Here is a 26189-nt window from a genome sequence, read left to right as displayed (position 1 = left end):
TGGTCCTCCTATCCCTTTGCTCACTTTCTTTTAAAAACATTTTTTTCCTCCTTGATTAAAAACATCTTAACCTCCCATCATGAATTTTTTAATTCAGTAAAGTATAAATAAGGAAATCATACTCACAATCTCACTGCTCTTTGTTTTTTTTTTTAAGATTTTATTTATTTATTCATGAGAGACACACACACAGAGAGAGGGGGGGGGGCAGAGACATAGGCAGAGGGAGAAGCAGGCTCCATGCAGGGAGCCGGACGTGGGATTTGATCCTGGGTCTCCAGGATCAGCCCTGGGCCAAAGGCAGGCACTAAATCGGGAGTCCCCCAGATGTCCCAAATCTCACTGTTCTTAAACAATCACAGTTTATATTTTCTTCCATCTTCTAAAAATGGGTCTATCTATGTAATAACATTTTTTATACCATTGAGATAAGCTGCACTGTTTTTGTACCCTGCTTCTCTCCCCTCCCCCCACCCCCACCTGCCTACCAGTTAATAGACATTTCCCCTTGTCATTGGAAGCTTTATCAACTTTATTTTTAAAAAATTATTTCTTTATTTTAGAGAAAGAGAGTATAGTAGGATGGGAGGAGAGGTTGAGGGAAAGGGAGGAAATCTCAAGCAGATTAACTGCTGAGCATGGAGCCAAATGTGGGGCTGGATCTCATGATCATGACCTGAGCCAAAACCAAGAGTTGGATGTTCAACTGACTGAGCCACCCAGGCACCCCTATCAACTTCATTTTTAATCAATGGCATAATTCACCATGTCAACATATTTTGCTTTTCAAGAGGCAAAGTTTGCCAGGTCCTAATGGGCTGTTCAAACCCATTTTCTTTTCTTTTTTTTTTAAGATTTTATTTATTTATTCATGAGAGACAGACGGACAGAGAGAGAGAGAGAGAGAGAGAGAGATTGGCAGAGACACAGGCAGAGGGAGAAGCAGACTCCATGCAGGGAACCTGACGTGGGACTTGATCCCAGGACTCCAGGACCACGCCCTGGGCCGAAGGCAGGGGCTAAACCGCTGAGCCACCCAGGGATCCACTCAAGCTCATTTTCATGATCACTGATGAATGACCTTCCTGAGGGTAGCATGCTCCTAATGCATTTCCATCTGGACACTGACTATCTGGCAGTTCCTGACACCAGACTGAGCTGGTTTAGACCGAATTGGGTTCCAAGCCTTAAAGTGACAGAAGTGCAAAGGGATAAATCAAGCTATGCTTTGCCTTCCACATCACTTGAGTCTTCTCAGCTTAAAAAAGAGGGCACAGAAACAAATCCCTCAGCAATTTTTTAAAAGGCTTAGGACAGAAGCTCTTTCCCTTATGTGAAGATGCACCTGGAACAACGGGGATATTAAGAGCAGGAAGAGTCCAAGGAGGAGGAGGAAACAGCAGCCTCGCCCTACCGACTCAGGTTGAGAGAAGAGGTTCTAGGAGGATGACTATAAATGCTCAGAGACACAATTAGGTCTGGAATCTTAATACTGATTAGTTGAAGGTCCTTGGCTGACAGAAGAAGAAGGGAGATGGATCAGAGTGAGTACTGGGAATCTGTCATTTCTGAGGTGCTGAATTAAGAGAGGGGAGACATTTGGAGAGGGTGGGGGTGAATAGAAGAGACAGGAGGACTTAAATTGATCTGGCTCCTTCCTCCCATTTCCTTACCTTCATTTGGAAGGCACAAACCATTGGGGCACAAATCATACGATTCATTTTTTTATGAGTGGATTCAGCTTACCCTTGAAGCTATGGACAATCTTTTCTTTAATATCTTGTGACTAGAATGGTCTTGGGAAGTCCGAGGAAGCCCATGAGGGTCTTGACCTCTACAACGAAGTCCCCAGTTACCTGTTTTAAAATATGAACTGGACCGTGGCCCTTACCCACTGGGATTCTGATGGCTTCCCAGCACAAATGTCCCTGATCAAGCTCAATTCCCACCCCCCCTTACCCCTTCCCTATACCCTGGGTTTGCCATTCCACACACTGTCTTTTCTGACTCAAGGTCTTTCACTATTCTACCTAAATATTGACTACTCTATGTTCTTTTTTCTCTCATAGCAGTTAGCATAAATAAGAATTACAACATATGTGTTTACATTTTTGGTATCTTATACTCTTATACCCAAGAAAGCAAGGACCTCAAAGAAAAGGTTTTATAGAGATAACCTCTAGTTCAACATTTTGTGGATAATTTAATAAGAACCCTTGGTACTTGGGAAGCCATCTCTGTGGCTAACCCTGTAGCTGTGGGAGGATCACCTCTTAGATCCTAGACCTTTCTCCTGGCCCAGTTTCTCCTCTGATTCTCAGCTCCCCTTAAAGAGTGCTGCTCCTGCCTCTGTGCTCAGGCTCTTTTCCAGAGTACCTCAGAATCTCTGCTGCTGGAATGAAAAGAACACTCCAGTCTGGTAGTCACACAGGACCTACTGGGAGAGGATGCTAAACATGGATTATGTATTTCTTAAAATTGGCCCAAAATTACATATAATAGAAAATACTAGAGATTAGAGCTGTACATGGTATTTTAACAGAAGTTGGAGTTAAACAGAGGAGTCTCAAGACAGCTGTTTGTATGCTACCTTAGGCACATGTTTTTTTTGCCAAAGTCTAGGGTATTTTTCCCCTCCATTATCCTCAACCTAAGCCTAAATGTTATATCATCTTTTTCATTTTTATTATTTTTATTTTTTAAATTTATTTAAATTTATTTATTCATAAGAGACACAGAGATTTAGGCAGAGGAAGACTCCCCATGGGGAGCCCAATGTGGGACCCGATCCCAGGACCCCGAGATCATGACCTGAGCCAAAGGCAGATGCTTAACCTCTGAGTTACCCAGGTGCCCCAATATATTATCTTTTTTTAAAACCATACTTTAATTAAGCAAGTAATACACAAAAAATATATGCTTGTTATAAAAAGTAAAAAGTTCACATATTAGGATAAAAAAGGCCAAGTCCTCTTTCACGTACATATGTACTCTCAATCCTGCTCCTTCCTCACAGGAAAGAACCGTTAACAATGTGGTTAACTGCTTCCAGATAATACTAGATTATATAGAATTTTTGACTTTACACAATGGGATCATATAATAATCATATAATACATATTATCTTTACACAATCGGATTATATAATGCATATTAAAAACCTGACTTGCTTTTTAAAAACCGTAATCACATATCTTGGAAATCTTTGCATGCCAGTGCATACTGGTCTATCAAAAATTTTAGGGCAGCCCAGGTGTCTCAGCGGTTTAGCGCCACATTCGGCCCAGGGCGTGATCCTGGAGACCTGGGATCGAGTCCCACATCGGGCTCCCAGCATGGAGCCTGCTTCTCCCTCTGCCTGTGTCTCTGCCTCCCTCTCTCTGTTTCTCATGAATAAATAAATAAAATATTTTTAAAAATTTTAGTCGAATTATAATTTTACATTCTGGGAATATAAACATAACTTATTTAATAAATTTATTAACTTATTTAATTTGTTACTATGCATTATACATGAACATTTAGATTGTTTCCAGCATTTTGGTCTTATAAACAATGCTGCAGTGAACATCCCTACTGAAAAAACTGTGCATATGTGTGCAAGTATTTTTTATATGAAAGATTTCTAAAAGAAGAACTGTCAGATCAAAGACAATACCCACTAAGTTTTTTTTTTTTTTTTTTTTTTTTATGATAGTCACAGAGAGAGAGAGAGAGAGAGAGGCAGAGACACAGGCAGAGGGAGAAGCAGGCTCCATGCATCGGGAGCCTGACGTGGGATTCGATCCCGGGTCTCCAGGATCGTGCCCTGGGCCAAAGGCAGGTGCCAAACCGCTGCACCACCCAGGGATCCCCCCACTAAGTTTTTGATGGATATTGTAGAGGAGGGAAAACTTCACTTTTTTTCCTTCTACCAATCAAGTGCATTGGCTGGGGACCGATAATTAGTCTGATAAAAGAAACAGAAAATAAACAGAAGTGTATTAACATGTACATTGCACATATACATGGGAGCACTCAGCGATGAGTAACTCAAAAGGATGGTTAGGATTTGGGCTTGTATAGCATCTTAATAAAAGAACAAGATATTTTTAGAGAAGTGAGAAGACAAAAGAAAAGGAGCCACCCAGGCATCCCAAGACCTAATGATTCAAACTGTGTAGCCATCCTGGGGACACTTTTGTCTCACCAGCAGCTATTTGAATTGCAGAGTACTAGGTATAAGCCATCACATAATACAGTTAACCATGTAGATATCATTAAAGGGAAATAATGTTTCAAAGAAACAGCTGAGGGATGCCTGGGTGGCTCAGCGGTTGAATGTCTGCCTTCGGCTCAGGGCCTGATCCTGGAGACCCGGGATCAAGTCCCTCTTTGGGCTCCCTCCATGGACCCTGCTTCTCCCTCAGCCTGTGTCTCTGCCTCTTCTTTCTCTGTGTCTCTCATGAATAAAGAAATAAAATATTTTAAAAAATACACAAAGAAACAGCTTAGACAACTGAGGAATAAATGGTTCAGAGTCTGAGAAACTGAGAGGAAAGAGGGACACCAGGTTGGCCCTGAAGCTGACTTATTGGCATTTTAGGATATGGAGGTTGGGAAGAATCTGTGATTTTCACTGTGCTCTTTAGACGCTTAGGGCTCTATAGAGAGGCCAGGGGAACCCCTCCCCACTTCTTCCATCAGAGCAGCTCCTCTTAGGTCTGTTTGTTACATTTTCATTTGAATAAAGCACAATAATCACTTACTTGAAAAAAAAAAAAAAGTGAAAACCTCCAGACTAGCACCGCAAGCCAGAGGTTAAAAGCTAGCTAGGCTCTGAAGTCAAACTGTCTAGATTTAAAAGACAGTTTTGCCACTTACTAGTCTGGCAAGTTAGTCTCACTGATCATCTGTCTACTCGCCTGTAATATGGAGTTAATAATATCTAGTTGGATAGTTGTAGGGACAGAGGAAGTAATATAGGGATGCCTGGGTGGCTTAGTGGTTGAGCATCTACTTTCAGCTCAGGGCGTGATCCCAGGGTCCTGGGAACAAGTCCCGCATCAGGCTCCCCACAGGGAGCCTGCTTCTCCCTCTGCCTATGTCTTTTCCTCTCTCTGTGTGTCCTGAATAAACAGATAAATGAATGAATAAACAAATAAAATCTTAAAAAAAAAGGAAGGAGATAATGTATATAAAGCCTGGGGCTTAAAAACACTCAATAAATATTACCCAGATATAAAACTATTGTTATAGGTGTTAAGATATCTCCATGTACCGAAATGTTTGGGGAGGCTTTTGTGAAAAGGGTGGATGCTGAGTTTTACTTGAAGAATGGAGACAGTGGGGATGCGGATATTGGGGAAGGGACCATCCAGAGGTAGAACCAGGCTGGGCATGATCTATTTGGAAGACACAACATGAATGAAGCAGAATTTATTTATGGGCTACTGGGAAATAAGATTGGATAAATATGTTGGTACCACATTGAGGAGGGCTTTGAATGCTTGACAAAGCAATTTGGACTTGAACCTTTAGATAATAAGACAGTTTTGTTGTTGCACACTATAAGAGAAATAGAAACACTCTGTAGTAATCTTATCACTAAAGAATCTTTGTGTGCTCTCACAAAGATGTACCCTTGCATATTTTTAAAAAGAAAAGTAATGAAAAAGAATGAAATATTTACAAAAGCACTAAATTCACAATAATAATGAGAAGTAGGAAAAGAAAAGACACTGACAGAGTAGATAGTCTAAATGCAGGGACAAAGGCAGGAGAAGGGAAGGATCCCAGTTCACCTAATGGTTGGTGGCAGGTGCCCAGTGCTTGCTGTGCCTGGGATAATTTACCCTTCGGTATCTCTGTCTAGTGCTTTCCAGTATTTCACCAGTAGCTTGATTACCTAGGACATAGCTGGCTGTGGATTCTTTTAATCTGCCCCAGTCTTCATCCAAACTAGCTTTAGGAAGCCCCGGACGTCAAGGTATTTCAACAAGTGTTTATTAGCCTGTCACAAACCCATGGATGCCAGTCCCTCATACACACAGGGCGGTCCCTCCTTTCTTCTTGCCAACACCTTTGATTAGGTACTCTTAGTTTTTTACCTAGGTTATTATGACAGAGTCTCACTGCCCTTCCCTCCCTAGACTATTTCCCTCCATCTGAGCTACATACCATAGCCAGATTAATCCTGCACTACAGCTTTGATGGTGCCACTCCTGTTCAAAAAGCTGCCTCTAGTCAAAGTAATGCTTTTCCCTAACTAGAAAAGGAATACATGTTCAAAGCAAAAGCTTGGACAGTACCAAAAAACTCACAGGAAAGAAAAACTTCCCATAGTGTTACTACCTAAAGATAATCTATACCATGCTTGGTTTTATTTAGTCTTTTAAAAAATTATTTATTTATTCATGAGAAACACACAGAGAGAGGCAGAGACACAGGCAGAAGGAGAAGCAGGCTCCCTGCAGGGAGCCCAATGTGGGGCTTGATCCCAGGACCATGGGATCATGCCCTGAGCCAAAGGCAGATGCTCAACCACTGAGCCATCCAGGCATCCCTGGTTTCAGTCTTATTATGTTCCTTTTTAATACTTCATGAATTATTTCCTGATATTCTTTGTTCTTTTTGTTGGTCACACTAAGATAAGAGGAATAAAGTTTAGGTATCCAACTTTTACTGTAGTATCTTTGGTCTGCACTGGCCATCCTTATTTCTTACATTTTTGTACACAAATTATGATTTTTCTTAGGAAAAATTCCCCAAAGGGGAATTTATGGCTCAAATGTATTTATGTTTTAAGGCTTTCTTTTCTTATGTAATAAACATTGATAAATTGCCCTCAGAAAGATGTACAATTTTATCCTCCCACCATGGATAGGTTTACCTATTTACTACTGAATCAAACAGCAGCATCTTTGCCTGGAGTCAAGTGCCCCTTCATGTTGGCCCTGCTGCCCTCACAGGCTTCTCTCTTCCTTTATAGCCCCACTGCCCTCTTATCAGGTTATTCTCATAGTTTATCCAAGCTGCACATATTGCTTCAGCAAACATCTCAGAGCACTCACCAGGGAAGGCCAGAGACTGTCAAGGTTAAGAGTGAAGGCTCTGGAGCCAGCCTACCTGGGTTTGAATCCCAGATCTGCCCTATACCTTCCTGCATGTGGGGAAGAATATTAACACCTCCATTACAGGGTGGTTGTGAGAACAGAAATGCTTTCAGACACATAAAATGCTTCTGATGGTGTCTGGCATGTAGTAGGTACTCAGTGGGCATTAGCTATCATTAGTAATGATTAGGAACCATGCTCTATCTGAGGCATGGGGGATCCAGGTGTGAGAAGATGGCCAAGGTCTTTGCTTCTCTGGAACTAATTCTAGACACTACTAAGTGCCCAACAAAGAATAAAGAGGGGGTTGTGATGGCAAGCAGTAGGGTGAGATGTGGGACATCATATTCAGTGGCTGAAGAAAGCCCCTGTGCAGTGGTTACCTCTGACCTAAGACCCAAGGGGAGATGGAGCCATTCTCAAGAATGGGGCAGCCTCAGGCTTTCATCTCAGGGGGCAGGAGCTTCAGAACTCATCACAGGCAGGTAGCTGTTTAAATGTCATCCCCGTCTTTCCCCACACTTTTTAAGACTAATAACACATGGGGGTATATTTGATTCTTCCTTGTCTTTATATTAGTTAAGCACCAGGAGTCATGTGACTGGGGCTTACTCTCCTCTTACTCACATCATTAACTCTGGTGGGCCGGTGGCCAAGTCAAGAAGACCTTGTGGGTGCTGACATATTTTTACTAATTGCTTCTGCTTCATTTCCTGCTTTGTTGAACCTCTCCTGATCCTCTTGATTTTCTTTTCCTGCTCCCTTGAAGGACCTCCCTCTTGTATTTTGAAGTCACTGTCTCCCTGATAGGAAAAGCACTTTAGTGAGCCAAATACATAATGGTATTAAGTGGAATAAAAAAGAAAACCTGAGTTTCCAAAGGAGAATGAGTTTTGTCCATGCACTGCAGCCTGGCACAGAGAGGAAGGCATTTTCCTTCTTCCTCTCCCACTTTCCTTCCCAACTCAAGCACCAGCCTGGGTAAATGGAGAATTGAGTTGGCTGCCCTTAGGAACCATGCTTCTAGCTGTGAACAGCAGCCAGAAAAATGCTGCCCCCCACCCCACTCCCTTCTGTTCCTTCCTGTGGAAGTGACTCAGGAAGCGCTCCTGAGTGCTCTTTGGCTATCTGATCTTTCAGGGTGGAATGGCCACTGAGCACTATACATGGGGTGGAGAAGCTTCCTTCAGAGGCCGCGTAGTTCCTGTTGTAAAAATGTCAGGCTCCTCAAGAACAGATAAGATGCAATCAGCTTCCACCAGTTTCTAGGCCAGTTGCTTTCAAACTTTTTTGACCATGACCCACAGTTTACATCATGACTCAGTTGCACATAAAATTATACTTGCTCTCCTTATGTGTGATTAGATATTGTGATATTTTCTATTTTTAAAAAATATTGGTCACATTTCTCTAAACTGATTTTGCAAACTATTAATGGATTGGACCTGATGTTTTAAAAATGCTGTTAAGTAATTCTAAGGCATCTGTTTTAGATCTTGCCCTAACTTTTCTGGTTCCAATAATATAATTATTTAAGTGCTTAAGTAACATCAAGAGGTTTAAAAGCTTTGTATGATTTGATCCAGTAATTCATCTTTGAATCTACCTCAAGGAAAGAAGGTTACAAGAAGGGGGATTAAGGGATCATCAGGAGCACTCTGTTTTTAGCCAAATATTTAACAAATTTTTAGGAAAGATGGAAATATGAAAGTTGGATTTGATTTTTAGACTGTGAAAGACATTTAAAAAAAAGATTTTATTTATTTATTTGGCAGAGAGAGAGAGAGAGTAAGCAATAGAGCAGGTACGGAGAAGGGACGGGGAAGAGGGGGAAGGGGCAGAAGGAAATGGGGAAGGGACAGGAGAGGGAGAGGGACAAGCATCTCCCTGCTGAGCAGGGAGCCCAACACAGGGAATCTCTCCTGGGATCATGACCTGAGCCAAAGGTAGATGCTTAACCGACTGAGCCAACCAGGCACCCCTGTGAAAGACTTTTTTAAACACTTAATCCACTTTCCTCATGTAAAGTATTAGATGTAGTCACAGCTAGTTGAACAACTAAAAGAGTATTTCCTAATAGCTCAGCGTTAACCTGGAAGAAAGCTCCATTGGCATCTGACGTAAGCCCTAATGCTTAGAACCATCTTATTACCTATGACTTGGATGAAGAACTAGAAAATAGTTTAGGCAATTCCCAGGTGTTAAGGTGAAGCATTTGAGTAAAAGAATTAGAATTCAAGAAGTATAGCCAGGTAGGAAAGATGGGCTGAAACTAGCAAAGTGAACTCATTTAGCAAAAACATAAAAAATATATGTAGAAGTTCAAAATGTGAATGGTATAAAAGTGGGTGGGTGCCAAGATTTGTTTTTCCTCTAGGATACTATTTGGCAGGATCCTTGGCCTCATTCTCTAGTTGTGACAATCAAAAATGTCTCCAGGCATTGCTAAATGTCCTCTAGGGGACAGAATTTCTCCAGTGGAGAACCACTGAGATAAACTGATGTGCTACTAGTAAAAAATATCTGATGGATTTTTGCTTACTGTTAGTGCAATAAATAAAATAAAAAATAAATAAAGAAAGAAATAACAAAGCAAATGCAGTCTGAGGCTGCATTATTATTAGCATTTAGAGCAATCAGTGATTATTGGGTGCTTACTCTGTACCTGCTGCTACAATAAGGTCTTTACTTGTGAATCCTCACTCAATGTGCACGTGAACCCTGAGGCTAGGAATACCACTGTCTCCATTTTTCAGCTAGAAAACTGATGTCTATGGACATAAGGGACTTATTCAAAGTCTTACAGCTGAGGTGGGGAGAGCCTGCACTCCGGCCCACTGTGCTATGAGTCTTTAAACTGTATACTAGGTGCACACGTACAGTAGCATCCTGGAAAGAGTCTGTGCCCTCGTCCACCTGGAATGTGGCTGTGAGGTGAGAAATAAGCTACCACCTGGTATCTTAAAGCAGGGACTTGCCTATAGCTGAGGTCCCGGCCTCCAGTCAGAGCATTGACTGAATTCATACAAAATTATAATACGCTCTATCCTCTGTCAGCAGGACAATAGAGTAACTTTTGGAAAGATTGCCCACAAAAGTAGTTAACAGTATGTGGTGGCACTTTAATGGTTAAGTTTCAGCTATATGGAAACATTTCTCTTCCTGGGACCCTAATTCTTAAACCCTATCGCTCCCAGTCTGGTCTGGGTGCAGAGGTCACAAGGATCACAACCTTCCCACTCCAGGGTCAGGGCCTGCTAAATTGTCCTACGAGGCTAAGTTGTGAAACTCGGAGGCAGGGTGGCAGAAGGGCTACTCTCTGGACAGAATCCTACCTAATTCAGAGCATGGGAGCTTTGGCTGGGTGATTAATGACCTGTCTCCTCCCCTCCCCCTCCAGTGGCAGCCTTGGAGCTCAGGTCTGTTGACCTGCAGAGCCCAAGGAACAACAAGGAGCATCACACACAGGAGATGGGCCTGAAGCGGCTTATTGTGCGCCGGGGCCAGTCCTTTGTGCTCCAGCTACATTTTAACCGATCCTTCCACTTTGGGAAAGACTACCTTACCTTTGTGGCTGAGACTGGTGAGTTCATCCTGCCCCAAGGCAAAATTCACCTGTAGGAGCCTTTCTGAGTGCTCCCACCCCTCTCTTTTCCTGAGATCCCCAGAACCCTGAAAGTGATATTAAGGAAAGATTTGGCCAACTCGGCAAACTGCAATTTTGATAGTAACAGCCAACTTTCCATTATGCAACAGGTGCTGTGCTCAAACTTTATGCATATTATTTCATTTAATCCCCATAACAAGAGTTTCAGGTGGGTACTATGATGATCCCATTTTACACATTAAAAAAACTGAGGCCCACAGGTCTTCAATGGCTTGCCCAAAGACACCCAGTGACAATAAAGCCTTAAACCAAAAGGAATCGCAGGTGGTCCTCCCAGTCTCCCTGGAATCATGTCACATAGATTTTAAACCTCGTTCTGGGGTCATTCTCTCCCACACAGGACCGGCACCCATGGAGCTGCTGGGAACCCGAGCCACCTTCTCCCTCACCCAGGCTCGAAAAGGCAATGTCTGGAGTGCTTCTGACTTCACCACTGACACCAACTCACTCTTAGTCTCCTTTTTCACACCAGCCAGTGCGGTCATTGGTCCCTACACTCTGAAGATAGAGATCTCTCAGGGCCAGGGTCACAGTGTGGCTCACCCAGTGGGGACTTTCATCCTCCTTTTTAACCCTTGGAATGCAGGTATGACTTGCTTATGGTCTGTAATGCTAACCTGATTGACTGGGAGTGCTCACTGAAGTTCTTCTGAGAAAGCCCAGAAGATGAAAGCTGCCTATCTATGCCATATACTACCATGTGCTCACACTAAATCCATCTTTACAAAAAAAAAAAAAAATTAATGGCATGATGAAAATGTTCATGGTGTGATGTTAAGTGAAATGGAACACAGGGGACCCTAATTATATTACATATATGTGGAGAGAAAGAATGGCTAGAATACACCAAATTGTAACGGGGGGTTTCTCTGAGTAGTGGCACTGAGTGATTTTCATTATCTTCTTTCCATCATCCATATTTTCCAAATCTCTACAATAAGCTTTCCACTTTACAATCAGAAAATGACAGTCATTGGGGGCAGCCCTGGTGGCTTAGAGGTTTAGCGCCCCCTTTGGCCCAGGGTGTGATCCTGGAGACCCAGGATCGAGTCCCAGGTTGGGCTCCCTGCGTGGAGCTTGCTTCTCTCTCTAACCTATGTCTCTGCCTCTGTGTGTGTGTGTGTGTGTGTGTGTGTGTGTGTGTGTCTCATGAATAAATATATAAAATATTTTTTTAAAAAGAAAATGACAGTCATTATTTTTAAAGTACAGATTCTAACACTGGCCTCTAGAAAAGCACAGTAGACTTTTAAGGGGTCCAGTCTTGATTTCTATTGCCATGAACCAGTTCCTTCTCCTATTAGCCAGCAAGACACTATCATTACTGACTTTTAATTACTGTTTCTTTTTTGCCCCCTCTACTACTTAACCCCTCAGAGGATGAAGTCTACCTGCCAAGTGAAATACTGCTGCAGGAGTATATCATGATGGACTATGGCTTTGTTTACAAGGGTCATGAAAGATTCATCACTGCCTGGCCCTGGAACTATGGACAGGTAACACTGTCACTAAAAGTGGGTCTGGGGCAGGTCTCCTTCAGCTGGTTCTTTATCAACTCTGTGTATTAGCTCACAAAAGGCCACTAACAAAAAGTCCGGTGTGTGGTGCTGGCCAATTTCCCCTCCAGTAAGAGGGGTAAGGAAGGAAAGGGAGACATCTTTCAAGGTTTTTGTCTTTTTTTGAAAGATTTAAAAGTAATCTCTACACCCAACATGGGACTCAAACTTAAAACCCAGGGGATCCCTGGGTGGTGCCGCGGTTTGGCGCCTGCCTTTGGCCCAGGGCGCGATCCTGGAGACCCGGGATCGAATCCCACGTTGGGCTCCCGGTGCCTGGAGCCTGCTTCTCCCTCTGCCTGTGTCTCTGCCTCTCTCTCTCTCTCCCTGTGTGACTATCATAAATAAATAAAAATTTAAAAACAAAACAAAACTAAAAAAAACTTAAAACCCAGAGATCAAAAGTTGCATGCTCTACCAACTGAGCCAGGCAGGTGCCCCTCAAGTTTTTAATATTTTATATAAAAAAACTTAAAACATAATCCAAATAGACAGGCTACTAAAATGAACTGATCTCTCAGCTTCATTAGTAAGCAATTTATGGTGAATCTTATTCCATCTATACCAGAGTTTTACATACTATAGTCTACTGACTGTTTTTGAATGGTCCATGAGTTAGGATGGTTTTCATATTTTTAGGTTTTTGGAAAAAAAAAACCCTAAAAATTGTTTTGATGTGCAAATGATATGAAGTTCAATAAGCTTGATGTCCAAAAATAACATTTTATGGGAACACAGCCATGTTCATTCACTTAAGTATCATCTATGGGTGTGTTAATGCTACAGTGGCAGAGTTGAGTAGTTGAAACAGAGGCCCCAAAGCTTGCAAAACCTAAAGTACTTACTATCTGGTTCATTAGAGAAAAAGTTTGCCCACTGTCCCCATCACTCCCAACTCATCACTGGAATTTTTGGAAGGAAATTGTAGATACTATATCATTTAATCCAGTAATACTTTTTTTTATAGCTCTAAAAGATGATGACTCTTTCTGAAAAAACAAACCATAATACATTATCATAACTGAAAAATGAACAAGTAATTCCTTTAATAACATCAAATATCCAGTCAGTGTACAAAGGGTGGGATCTTTGGCTCTGAGCAACTTTTCCACTCTCAACCACCAACTGTGCCTGGTATACTTTCTGCCTTCCTCTCACTGACATTTCAACCCCATCCACACTCACCAGGAGGGTAGTGGGGAGAGAGCAGGGGTCCTTGCTGAGGAAGACCAGTTGCCCTGTTCTCTGACTGTGACAGCTTATATGATTTTTTGAAACTGAAAAAAATACCAATGCATTTGGAAACCAAAGGGTTGCAGCATTCTCGCAGCATATCTCACAAATATATGTTATAAATGTATGTTATGAGACTACTGGCTTCTCCTGGGATCCCCACACTCTGCTCCCTCTCCTCTCCTGGCCGACCCTGTATTTATCCGTCTGATCTTTCCTCTTCCCTCATGTTCTCTAGAAATAAAAATCTCTAAGCCCTATCCTTGGCACTACCAAACTCAAAGACCTCAGGTGAACATTCCCACCCTGCTCTCTTCCTGTCCACCTAGTCCTTCAAAGTCCACTGGCACCAATGGCCTTCTCTGATCTCTTGGTCAATAGACCTCTCACTTCCGAATTCTGTTTGGATTTTTCCATCAGAGCCACACAGGTTAATTTTTCAGAATTCTTAATCTCATACATTCCCAATTTGATTGTAAGCTCTTTGAAGGCAGGACCCTGTCTAATATTTAACCCCACTCCCATCCCTAGCACATATGCACCATCCCTAAAAGTGTGTGTTATGGACTCAAAGTTTCAGGATGCTAGACATTTTGACTTTTCTCTTTTCTCTCCCATGAAATCACTTGGAAGTTTGAAGAGGACATCATAGATATATGTTTTGAGATCTTGGACAAGAGCCTGTACTTCTTAGAGAACCCATCCAAAGACTACTCCCAGCGGAATGACCCGGTATACGTCTGCAGGGTGGTGAGTGCCATGGTAAGGAGAGAAACTTTCCCACCTTCATCTGAGGACAATCTGAGCTCCCCTAGGGCACTGTGGAAACCCACCTGTCTGTCCTTTGCAGATCAACAGCAATGATGACAGCGGTGTGCTGCAGGGGAACTGGGGAGAAGACTACTCCAGGGGTGTCAGCCCATTGGAGTGGAATGGCAGTGTAGCCATCCTGCGGCAGTGGTCAGCCAGGGGCAAGCAGCCTGTGAAGTTTGGGCAGTGCTGGGTCTTTGCAGCTGTTATGTGCACAGGTGAGTGATGGGGAGATGAAGATGGAGAATCATTTATTTAATTTTCTTGATAACTCTTTGAGGTTGGGCTCTGATATCTCCATTTTCACTTAAGTTAACTGTGACTTATTTATAGCCCCACAGCTAAGGAGCAGTGAACACATGGACTCTTACCCAGCACACTCTGTAGTCTTGAGGAGTCTTGCATATTTACCTAGGAGAGAGGTTGACCTGTTGCAATAATTCAGTCTCCTTGATGGCAGATAGACTATTAAAACGGTCTCCTGGATAGAGAAGCTTGTGGTCCCAAAGTAGAAGCAAAGGCAGATTCTTTCTGCCACTGCTCAAGTTTCTCAGCTCCAGGTGAGCCCGGAGTCAGGGACAGGCTGGCAGAAGCCTGCTTTGCAAGCAGATGGTCTGGGAAAGCCTGATCTCACCCATGGGCAGAGCTGACGTCTCCCAAATACTTCTCGGAGAGAAAGTATTCTCTCCAAGAATACTGAGAATATTGAGAAATACTTCTCTTGAGGAGTTACAATTGGAGGTTTGCTACTTTGCTGACTACCTGCATGGAGCATCAATGTTTTATGCATTATCATTTATTTATAATTTAGTAGAAAGGTGTTGTTTGGATTATCTGCAAAGGTGAAGGAAAGATAGAATACTGAGGTGCCCTCCTGTCCTCCCTCATGCAAGGCAGAAGCACCTTACACAGCGTTACCTGTTACACTGTGGTGCTCAGTCAATGTTTGCTGAATGAATGGGTTGGCTCTGAATTGGAGAATGAGGGAGCACAGAACAGGAAAGACAGAGACAGGGGCCAAAGACAAAGTTCTAGATATTTCTGAGAGGGACAGCATAGCTTGGAAGTTAGGTATGGGTGCTGCAGACAGAGGAGATATTTAAATCTGAGTGTTCAAATCAAGTGACCTCACCTTCCTCTTCAATTATCCCTGGAAAATGTTCAGCACAGCACCAGAATTTAGTATGGCCACATTTGCCTTGAGCTGGGAAGTCCCTGGCTAGGCAGGTGTCGTGTAAGAGGGCTCAAGCCCTTAGACACTGGGATGAGAGGAAGAGGTCTCTGTCTGCATCCTTACTCCACCTTGAAGCGTCTCCCTACTCCCAGACCCTAGAGTTCTGGGGCCATTGTGTGAGAGGTCAGCTGCTCCCATTACACAGCCTCTTGCCACTTGCAGCCCTGGTCTAGCTGTCATCCCTGCAGAGGGGTTGTGAAAAGCCCAGGAGCAATGCTGGGAGTAGAGAGGTAACTGTGAACAGATGACTAGCTGCATTTGGGGCTCTTGAATCAATTGAAACAGAAAGATTCATCAATCTCAACAGTCCTTTTACTTTCCAAAGCATTATTATCCTCCCAGCAGCCTCAGGAGGCACCCTGAGCTCCTCCTGAGCCAGGAGGGGTAGGATAAATCTCCCTCTGTCTAAACTCCTCTGAACTCCTTGCCTCATTGGCTGAGGTGGGGATCTATGTTCCAAGAGTCATATCTGGCTCTTGGCTTGATTTTATTTGGTCCTGGGCAGATGTGTGTGTGTGTGTGTGTGTGTGTGTGTGTGTGTGTGTGTGTGTGACATGCACTTGTGTGTGGTGGTAGTGTAGGTGTTGTAATATCTGCTTTGTATGAATAGATCTTAATTACTTAAGTGAAATCTTAACTCAGCTTTAAAAAGCCTTTGTAGTACTATCCTGAGAAGCCACAAGAGGATGCTGTTGCCTTATCAAAGATGGTTGTTGCCTCATTGGCCCTGCAGGTTCCCTTCGTCTCTGAGGTCTGCCACTTATCTTTGTTAAGCGTATATTGCCCTTCTGTCCTTTCTTGAATTTCTTTCTTACCTCCTCCAAACTCTTGTATTTCAGTAGAATTACACATTTAGAATTTCAGGACTGAAAATCATCTAGTCCAATTCCTTATTTTGTTACATACAGGAGACCAAGTTTCAAAGAAGTTAAGCCACTTACCTAAGGTCAGACAGCTTCTCTTCTGAAACTGGCCACAGCGTAAGGCCTAAAGTCTTTAAAATTTTCTTTCAAATTAGCAAATGTTTTAGGTTCTCTGTTATTAATTTGGAAAGCTGCTGAACAGAAAAAGCCCCAAGTTATAAATTGAGTTGCATATTGGTGTTTTAAGTAACCTTCAAATGATTTCTTTTTCCTAGTGGGATGGAGACCATCGATGGGGCAGGTAGGCAGCAGGGTTCTGGGCCTGGGTGCAGTGCTCTGAGAATAGAGGAGTTACAGGTATGGATTTGTAAGAGTCTTGGCCTTCTTTCTTTCCTCCAGCTTAAAACTTAGAAAGTATGCATGGGAAACCAATGATTCTGCTTGAAATGAACTCAGCAATTCTCCATACTTTCCTTCTCTTTAGTAATGAGATGTTTAGGTGTTCCAACTCGTGTGGTTTCCAATTTCCGTTCTGCACATAACATGGATGGGAACTTAACCATCGACACCTACTTTGACCAAAATGCAGAGATGCTGCCAATTCAGAAACGAGACAAAATATGGTAAGGGGCATGGTCTCAAACAGATCTCTGCTCTGTTTCAGGAAGGGTAGGGAAACTCTGACATGATCCTCTCTGGTCCTGAGGTAGTGCATTACCCTGCACTTTGTTGTTGGTGCCCAGGGAGTAATTCCCCAACCTAGGAAACTGTTCTGGCTAATTAGATAATCACAGCACACTCATTTCAGAGATAGAAGACTATGGGACAACACTGAAGCCCACAACCGAATGAATACATCATGTGTTCTGTGAATAGTAACCTTATAATCTGTATGCCTCTTATTCTTCCTTCTTTGAGTCATTCTGTTTGTGCCATTCTCTGCTTGCCCTGTTAGGGCAAAGCCTGAACTCGCTGCCTCTGTCTACTTTCTCCATCCCTCTTGCTGTTTCCTCTACCCACTCATTCCCTCTCTGCACGTGTGTGTATGCATGTGTGTGTATCTCTGTATGTCCTGTCATTTCTTTATCTCTAGTCTCTTCCCCACGTTCCTTTCTCCTCGGCTCTACTGAAAATCTGATTTTCTGTTTTTCCTTTTCCAGCCAGTTTCCAGGTAAGATCTTTGAGTTGTGTGAGAACTAGCAGCTGTCTTTGGAGCCCCTCCTTCTCTGAGCTCCTAGGGAGCCGAAGCATCCTCCATTCAATCAGCAGTAGTATATTTGGGAAGGCTGTTATCACTTATGTAGAACTCTGTGTATGAATGCATAATCCAAATCTAATCATGAGGAAACATCAGACAAGTTCAATATGAGGATCACTCTGGCAAATAAATGAATACTGTATTCAAAATGTCAATGTAATAAAACAAAGGTTGAAGAAATACTCCAGATCCAAACAGACCAAAGGACACTGCACAACTAGATGCAATGTCTGATCCTGGACTGGGCAGAAAGGAATGCTGTAAAGGACATTAGTAGGTCAGCTGACAAAACTGAAGTATAGACAGTAAATTAGATAAAGATATTATATCATTAGTAAATGTATGAGGTTGATAACTGTTCACGATTATGTAGGGGAAGATCTCTATTCTTAGAAAATACACAGTGAGGTAAAAAAACAAAAGAAAAAATGTATTCATAATCTTCATATCCATACTGAGAGAAAGCCAATGATAAAGCAAATGGGGCAGAATGGTAATCACAGATGGATAGATGGATATTTTTTTGTACTATGCTTGTGACTTTACCATAAGCTTGAAATTACATTCAAATAAGTAAAAAAAGGGGGGAGATATAATTAATACATAACAGCTTTGTACAGTACCAGCCGGTAGCTAGATTTTTCATGGTGATCACTTCCTAATTTATATAAATGTTAAATCACTATATTGTACACCTGAAACTAATACAATATTGTATGTCAACTACACTTTGATTTTAAAAAACTGATATAAGTTATAGCACTCAGTATAGTGCCCAGTACCTGGCAAATCTGAAAACATGATTCTCATCTCTTTATTGTAGGAATTTCCACGTCTGGAACGAGTGCTGGATGATCCGGAAAGATCTCCCACCAGGATACAATGGTTGGCAGGTTTTGGACCCCACACCCCAGCAAACCAGCAATGGTGAGTAAGGGCCACTCTGGAAGGGTCTGGGCTCCGTGGGGATGTTGGCAGGGGGACTGACCACAAGAGCAGGAGGCCAGAAAGGAGTAGTGAGTAGTGTTTTTCTCTTTGTTGCTTTCAACTGGATGACCCTGATGAGTCACAGGACCTCTCAGTTGCTTCCTCACCTGTAAAGTGGGGAAGATGATAAATGCCACTTCACAGGGTGGGTGTGAAGATCAGATGAATCTGTGGGAACCTGAGAATACTCGGTAGATGTGGGTTTTCTCCATCCCATCTCCCTACTGGCCCCTGCCCACCCCCCCTCCCCAACCACCCATCCCAGTCCACATGCTAGCAGCTGTCAGCCATCCTACACTTCTGTTCCCTCCACAGGCCTGTTCTGCTGTGGCCCTGCCTCTGTGAAGGCCGTCAGGGAAGGGGAGGTCCACTTGCCCTATGACACCCCATTTGTATACGCGGAGGTGAATGCTGATGAAGTCATTTGGCTCTTCAGGAATGGTCAGGCCCAGGAAATCCTGGTCCATAACACCAGTTCCATTGGGAAGGAAATCAGCACCAAGATGGTAGGGTCAGATCAGCGCCAGAACATTACCGGTTCCTACAAGTATCCAGAAGGTGCTTGGGGCCCTGGGGATTCAGGGAAGGGGGGTGGGTAGACCCTCCTTTCTGTGCCTCCCAGTGAGGATGGCTTACTCGTGTTAAGATCATCACCACCTAAAAAAAAAAAAAAAAAAAAAAAAAAAAAAGATCATCACCACCTGATCACTTCCTCCTCGTGGCAAACTCTGGCTTTCCTGGACCCTGGCCACATGGCCCTAGAGTTGCTGAATTGAGCAAATAAAGACAGAGGGTGCCCAGTTAAATCTGAATTCCAGATAAATTCAGATAAGCAAATATTTTATTAGTAAAGTGTGTCCTAAATATAGTATGCAGTATATTTAGCTAAAAATTATTCATTGTATATCTAAAATTCAAATTTACCTGAAATTCAAATACAATGTCCTTTATTTTACCTGGCAACTCTGTCCTAGGGTCATATCATGATCTCGTTATGTCATGGCAGTGGGGGGTAGTAGCAAGGGGGAAGGCAGATGCTTCAGGAGGAAAAGGATGCCTGGCCTGTGGAAGGGTGTAGATGTCCCTGTGGAGGCCAGGGGAAGTCATGCTGCTTGAGTACTAACCAAGGCCCTCCTAGGTTCTAGCTATGTAAGCCTGGATATGTTCTTACCATCCCTGTGCCTCTACTTCCTCATTTATAAAATGGGTTAATGGCATTTCAGAGGGCTGTCATGAGGGCAAATGAGTGGCTACACAGAAAGCACTTGGAGCAGTGCCTCTGGTACACAGTAGCCGCTCTAGAGAAGTCCACGGTTTGAGTGAGTTGGGGCTCAGCCTGAATATTGAGTAGCCCCCAGGAGCAAAAGACAAAGATCCATTCAGAAGACTTGAGCATGTATTTTAGAAGTGAGGATGCTGGTGGCGGAAGAAGTCTGGCTTTGATGATGATGACAGCAATGATGGTGGCAATACTGAAGACAAAGAACAACACTAGGTGCTTATATTCAGCAACTTATATAACTCAAATTTTTGGCAGCTCTAGGAGGCAAGGAGTTAGACCTCAGTTACAGATAAAAGAATGGAGGGGCATCTGGGTGGCTCAGTGGCTGAGCATCTATCTGCCTTTGGCTCAGGGCATGATCCCAGGGTCCTGGGATCAAGTCCTGCATTGGGCTCCCTGCAGGGAGTCTGCTTCTCTTTCTGCCTATGCCTCTGCCTCTCTCTGTGTGTGTCTCTTATGAATAAATAAATAAAATCTTTGAAAAATAAAAGAACTGAGTACCCAGAGATTAAGGAACTGTGCCTGAGCAAGGATTTGAACCCAGCACCAATCAAGCAACACCAATCCCCATGTTCTTAGCCATGATGCTATATCACCTCCTGATGCAGCTATTCATGTGGCTGGGGTTTTGGGAGGGGAGCTGGGAGTTTTGGGGGTAGCTTCTTTCCCCAAGAAGGCCACTGCTCCTCTCAATCCCTCCTCACTGAAGGCTTTCCTGGTTCTTCTTTCTGCCAGGATCCCCCGAGGAGCGATCTGTGTTCATGAAGGCTTCCCGGAAAATGCTGAGCCCAAGAAGGGCCTCTTCTCCCTTCCTAGATCTGCTTGGGTGTAGGGGCTCTCAGGACCAGCCAGCACAGCTGCAGCTTCACCTGGCCAAGACACCTGAGTGGGGTCATGACCTGATGCTGAAGCTGCATGCCCGGAGGGTGCCGGACAGAGTCCATCCCCGGGGTCCCATCAGACTGGTGGTGCGCTTCAGTGCGCAGGCCCTATTGCACCAGGGTGACACCCGGGAACCCCTTTGGAGGCAAACAGTGCACTTGGACCTGGACTTTGGGGAGGGTGAGTATAGGGTAGGCCGGGAAAGGCACCAATAAGGATGGGAACTTTGGGGTCATGAACAAAGCAGGGATGGTTCAGCCAGATTACACAGAGATCCCGGCACCCCAACACACACACACACACACACACACACACACACACACACACACACACACACAAACCAGGCAGTGAAGCTGCTGTTGGCAGGAGGTTGCATGCCATGTGCTGTGCCTCTGACACCATCCCACTAGGGGAAACATAGCAGTGACCCCTGGGGGCAGTGGGTATAGGGTAAGTACACTGCATCTCTCCCCCTCTCTGTCACACAAATATATTTGCACACACATATAGACTCACACGCATACTCTCTCTCACATATACACATATTCTCTCTCTCCCTGCCCCTCTCTCTTTCCTTCCAGACTCAAGGTGTCTTTTGTCTGTGCTTAGAGATACAGTGGCCGCTCTTGCTACCCTACGAAAATTATAGAAACAAGCTGACAGATGAGAAGCTGATCCGCGTGTCTGGCATTGCCAAGGTGGAAGATACGGGGAGGTCCCTGCTGGTCCTAAAAGATATCTCTCTGGAGCCTCCCCACTTATCTATTGAGGTAAGGTGTCTGGACGGAGATGGAGCCCAGGAGTCCTCTGACTCACTCAACCCAGGGCCTTGGGCTACAGTGGTAAACAGGACATAGTCCCTGCCTCAGACACTAAATAGATGATTAAAGCACAGTACAATGCTACCTCATGCTCAGTGCAAAGTGCAGAACAGAGTGGAAGGCTCCCCAGAGAAGGTGACATTTTGTGGAGAATGCATAGGAAGACACTGTACAGAGACATGAGATGGAGATAAAGACATATTAAGTATTGGAAAGGCTTTGCAGAGACAAAGAGGAGAGGCGTGGCTGGGAGATGGATTAGAGGAGTGAATTTGAGAAAAAACACAAGTCAAATTCCAAAGGGACCTGCAGATAATACAGGGGTGACAGGGAAGAGGGAGAACAAATGAAAGGTGAGCCTCTTTGAGTTCCAAGAGTGTGTGGCTGGCAAGGTCATTACATGAGGAAGGAACACAGGTGGAAGAAAGGTCAATGGAGGGTAGAAGGGACACCTGGGTGGCTCAGTGGTTGAGCGTCTGCCTTCGGCTCAGGGAGTGATCTCAGAGTCCCAGAATGGAATTCTGCATTGGGTTCCCCATGGGGAGCCTGCTCCTCCCTCTGCCTGTGTCTCTGTCTCTCTCTGTGTGTCTCTCATGGATGAACGAACGAATGAATGAATGAATGAATGAATCTTTATTAAAAATGGAGGGCAGAAATATTCTCCATCTCCTGTTACCAGGGTTTTTCTTCCCTCGAAGCCTCCTTTCCCCACCTGCCCCCCACAACCCATTCTGAAGGACTTGCCCTCTTCCTAATCCCAACCTGGCTTTGCACCTGCTGGATCTGTTAGCATACTCCACCTTCACCCAGAACAAGAATTGAGTGGCTCCACAGCATAAGCCACCTGACCATCTGACAGTTTTCACCTGGCCATGCTGGTGCTGAGGTGAGGACCCTGACTATTACCCAGAGCCCTGGTTACCAACAAGATCTGGTGTAGACATATCAGATGCCAAGTAGACTATTCATTGGTCCCCATTGGTAAGGGACTTGAGGATGATTTGTGTGACTATGAGGGATTCCAAAGACATTTTTACCTGTTTTATTTTGATGCCCTCATTAGAGTAAGAGATTTGTTTCTTTCATTTGAATTTTAGAGAAGTCAGTATGTATTCTTATTTTTCCTTGATTTTTCTTTTTGAGACAGAACATGCCCCAAGTATGATCTGGATGGTCAGAACTCATTATATATATATATACACACACATATATGTATATGTATATATATATATATATATATATTTTTTTTTATTAGAGTTCGATTTGCCAACATATACTATAACACCCAGTACTCATCCTGTCAAGTGCCCCCCTCAGTGCCCATCACCCAGTCACTCCATCCCTCCACCCACCTCCCCTTCCACTACCCCTTGTTCATTTCCCAGAGTTAGGAGTTTCTCATGTTTTGTCACCCTCTCTAATTTTCCCCATTCATTTTCTCTCCTTTCCCCTATAATCCCTTTCACTATTTTTTATAGTCCCCATATGAGTGAAACCATATAATGATTGTCTTTCTCCAATTGACTTACTTTACTCAGCATAATACCCTCCACTTCCATCCACGTCAAAGCAAATCAGAACTCATTTTAGTTCAACATTTGTTTATCAAATTCCATCACTTGGCTGGCACTGAGGTAGGCATCAGCTCTAGAAGTGTGTAGGCTAGAATCCTTGTTTCCCACTCACAGGCCATGGCCATGCTGCCCTATGACACAGACCTCACATGGGATGCACAGAACACACCTGGAAAAACTCAGAGTGTTTCTACTGTCAGAGCAATGTGGTGGAAAGAAAGATCCTGACTGGGGCCTGGGACATCTGGGTCAGGTCCTGGCTCTGCCATAGCATGTGACCTTGGCCTTAGAACAATATCGCTGATAGCATATAGCTGGCACAAATGACACCACTTCCTTACCCCATGCCTGTGTCAGACACTACTAATCAATCGTAACTCTCTGACTCTCAATTTGTCCTCGGGATCCTTTTCAACACACCATTTCTATTAGCAATGAGTAGAGGTGGCATTTAAGTTGAGATCTAATTGCCATCCTGAACTAGATGGTGGAGAGAGAAATAGATTTCAACTTGGTGTCAATTCCCAGCTGGTGGTGGCTTCCTGAAGCATTGTGACCTTCTAAGACAGGGCAGGATACATGTTAACCTTGAATACTCTTAGCTCATGTTCTTCTCTCCCTGCAGCATTTTAGCACTAAGTGTTGACCATGCCTGGTGGTCAACAGAGGGATGATGGAGTGAGATGACTGAACTGGAGCACAGAAATGAGGCCAGTTGTCCACAATATACCCACCTTTTCTCCACACAGGTGCCTAAAAGGGCTGAGGTGGGTAAGGCATTGAGAGTCCACATCACCCTCATCAATACCCTAACGGTGGCTCTGAGTAACTGCATGATGGTGCTGGAGGGAAGTGGCCTCATCGATGGGCAGATATACAATAAGTAAGTACCATGCTGGTCTCTGACAAGGGACATCTTGTGGAGTCCTAGGATGGTCTCCTGGATGGTGCCTACTTGCCACCACTTTCCCACCCTCCTTGGGGAAGGTTGAGCTTGGTGGTATTGAAGGGTGGGAGGTGCTTACCACCAAAAGGTGAAACCAGATCATCCACCCCAGTAGTTGCTTAAGGCTCTAACAGGCTCTTTTTGACTTTCAGCATTGGGACTCTGGTGGCTGGACATACCATCCAAATTCAACTGGACCTCTACCCCATCAAAACTGGACCCCGCCAGCTGCAGGTCCTCATCAGCAGCAATGAGATCAAGGAGATCAAGGGCTACAAGGACATCTTTGTTGCTGCCTCCAGGGCTTCTTGAACCCCTCCCCACCTCTATGCCCTCCCAACACCCCAGCCCTTCCCTGAGCCCCACACCCCTCCTAATGCTCTCCTCTTCATCCCCCAGCCCCTCCCCTCCCCCCACTCCTGATGCCCTTCCAGCCCCCTCACAGACCCACCTTGGTCTGTTCAGCTCTTCAATGTTCTGCATTGAAGGTGTAATGTTATCTTTGTTTTCTCTGTCCTCTTTCCAGCCTGCCTGGAGGCGAATGAAGCTCTGTTAGAATCAGTGTGCATCTTGGGAAGAGACAATAAAAATGTCTTTATTCAACACTTGTGTTCTCTCTTCTGCGCTAACAAGCTACTTATTGCTATTGGCTGGTCCTCTGGCCTGGCTGCCAGCTGTATTGGCTGAACACCCCCTCCCCAACCCCATCCCCATTCTTCCTATCTTCTCTCTCATGCTTTAAGGTCCCCAACCACATAATAAGCCCAATATGATCCCCTCTGAATCAGCTGCTCTGGAATCAAGGATCCCAGGTCTCTCCATTTAAATAGTTTTAGCGAGCCTGCAGGCAGAGGCAGGAGGGAGGTCAGGGGAGGGTGGCCTGGGAGGACAGTGAATGTGCCTCCAGGGGGACTGGCCAGAGCTATCTAGCAGGACTTCTCTGCTGCTGCCTGAGAGCATGGGAATGGCTGCGCAGGGCTCACTCAGAACCATTTGTACTCACTTTAGATAATTTGGAAAGAAAAGAAAAAATGAAATGAAACAAAAGAAAAATTACCAATAGCTCCCCATCTCAGAAGAAATCTCTGCTAACAGTTTGCCATTACTCTTCTGTTCTTTCCCTCACCATTCATTGTGCTTTTAAAAGTTATCATTATATGGTTATCCTTAAAAGATAAGAGATAACAAGTGCTAGTGAGGATGTGGAGAAAAAGAAACCCTCATGCACTGTTGGTGGGAATGCAAACTGGTGCAGCCACTATAGAAAAAGTAAGGAGGTTCTTCAAAAGTTAAATATAGAACTACCCTAGGATCCAGCAATCTCATGTTTGGTATTTATCGGAAGGAAATAATATTACTATATTGATATATCTTCACTCCCATGTTTATTGCAGCATTATTGACAATAGCCAAGGTATGGAAACAACCCCAGTGTCTGTCAGTGGATGAATTGACAAAGACGTCACATGTGTGTGTGCACAACACACATGTGCACATGCACACACACAACTATTATTTAGTCACAAAAAAGAAAGGAAATCCTTCCGTTTACTACAATATGGATGGACTTCGAGGACATTATGCCAAGTGAGGGATAAGTCAGACAGGGAACAACAAATATAATATCACTTATATGTGGAGTATAAAAAAGCTGAACTCCTAGAAACAGAGAGTAAGTTGGTGGTTACCAGGGGCTGGGGAATGGGGAGATGTTAGTTAAAGAATATAAACTTCCAGTTGGTAGACAAATAAATTCTGGAGACCTAATGGCATTGTGATTATAGTTAACAATAGTGTATTATAGACTGCAAACTTACCAAGAGAACAGATCTTAAATGTTCTTACCACAAAGGAGGAATAACTATGCCATGTGATGGAGGTGTTAGCAACACTACCATTTGTACTCACTTTGGATAATTTGGAAAGAATAGAAAAAATGAAAAGAAAAGAAAAATTACTACAGTAGCGATCATCTTACCATT

At 43.8% G+C, this 26189-nt stretch overlaps 1 protein-coding gene across 1 annotated transcript; it reads left to right on the top strand.

The window, feature by feature from the left end:
* Positions 1–1355: 1355 nt before the first annotated feature.
* Positions 1356–24742, top strand: TGM7 (transglutaminase 7). Its single transcript, XM_072740891.1, has 13 exons — positions 1356–1544; positions 10495–10677; positions 11102–11347; positions 12139–12257; positions 14184–14312; positions 14401–14578; positions 16942–17080; positions 18539–18642; positions 19018–19260; positions 20720–21046; positions 21476–21636; positions 24011–24144; positions 24360–24742. Exons 1-13 carry the CDS (start codon positions 1535–1537, stop codon positions 24517–24519), a joined length of 2133 nt encoding a protein of 710 aa, XP_072596992.1. The 5' UTR covers positions 1356–1534; the 3' UTR covers positions 24520–24742.
* The last annotated feature ends 1447 nt before the right edge of the window (positions 24743–26189 follow it).

The sequence above is a fragment of the Vulpes vulpes genome, chromosome 15 (genome assembly GCF_048418805.1).
Source record: "Vulpes vulpes isolate BD-2025 chromosome 15, VulVul3, whole genome shotgun sequence".
NCBI classification, from domain to species: domain Eukaryota; kingdom Metazoa; phylum Chordata; class Mammalia; order Carnivora; family Canidae; genus Vulpes; species Vulpes vulpes.
Note: the sequence above shows the minus strand (reverse complement) of the source record. Positions and strands in the feature narration are given on the sequence as shown.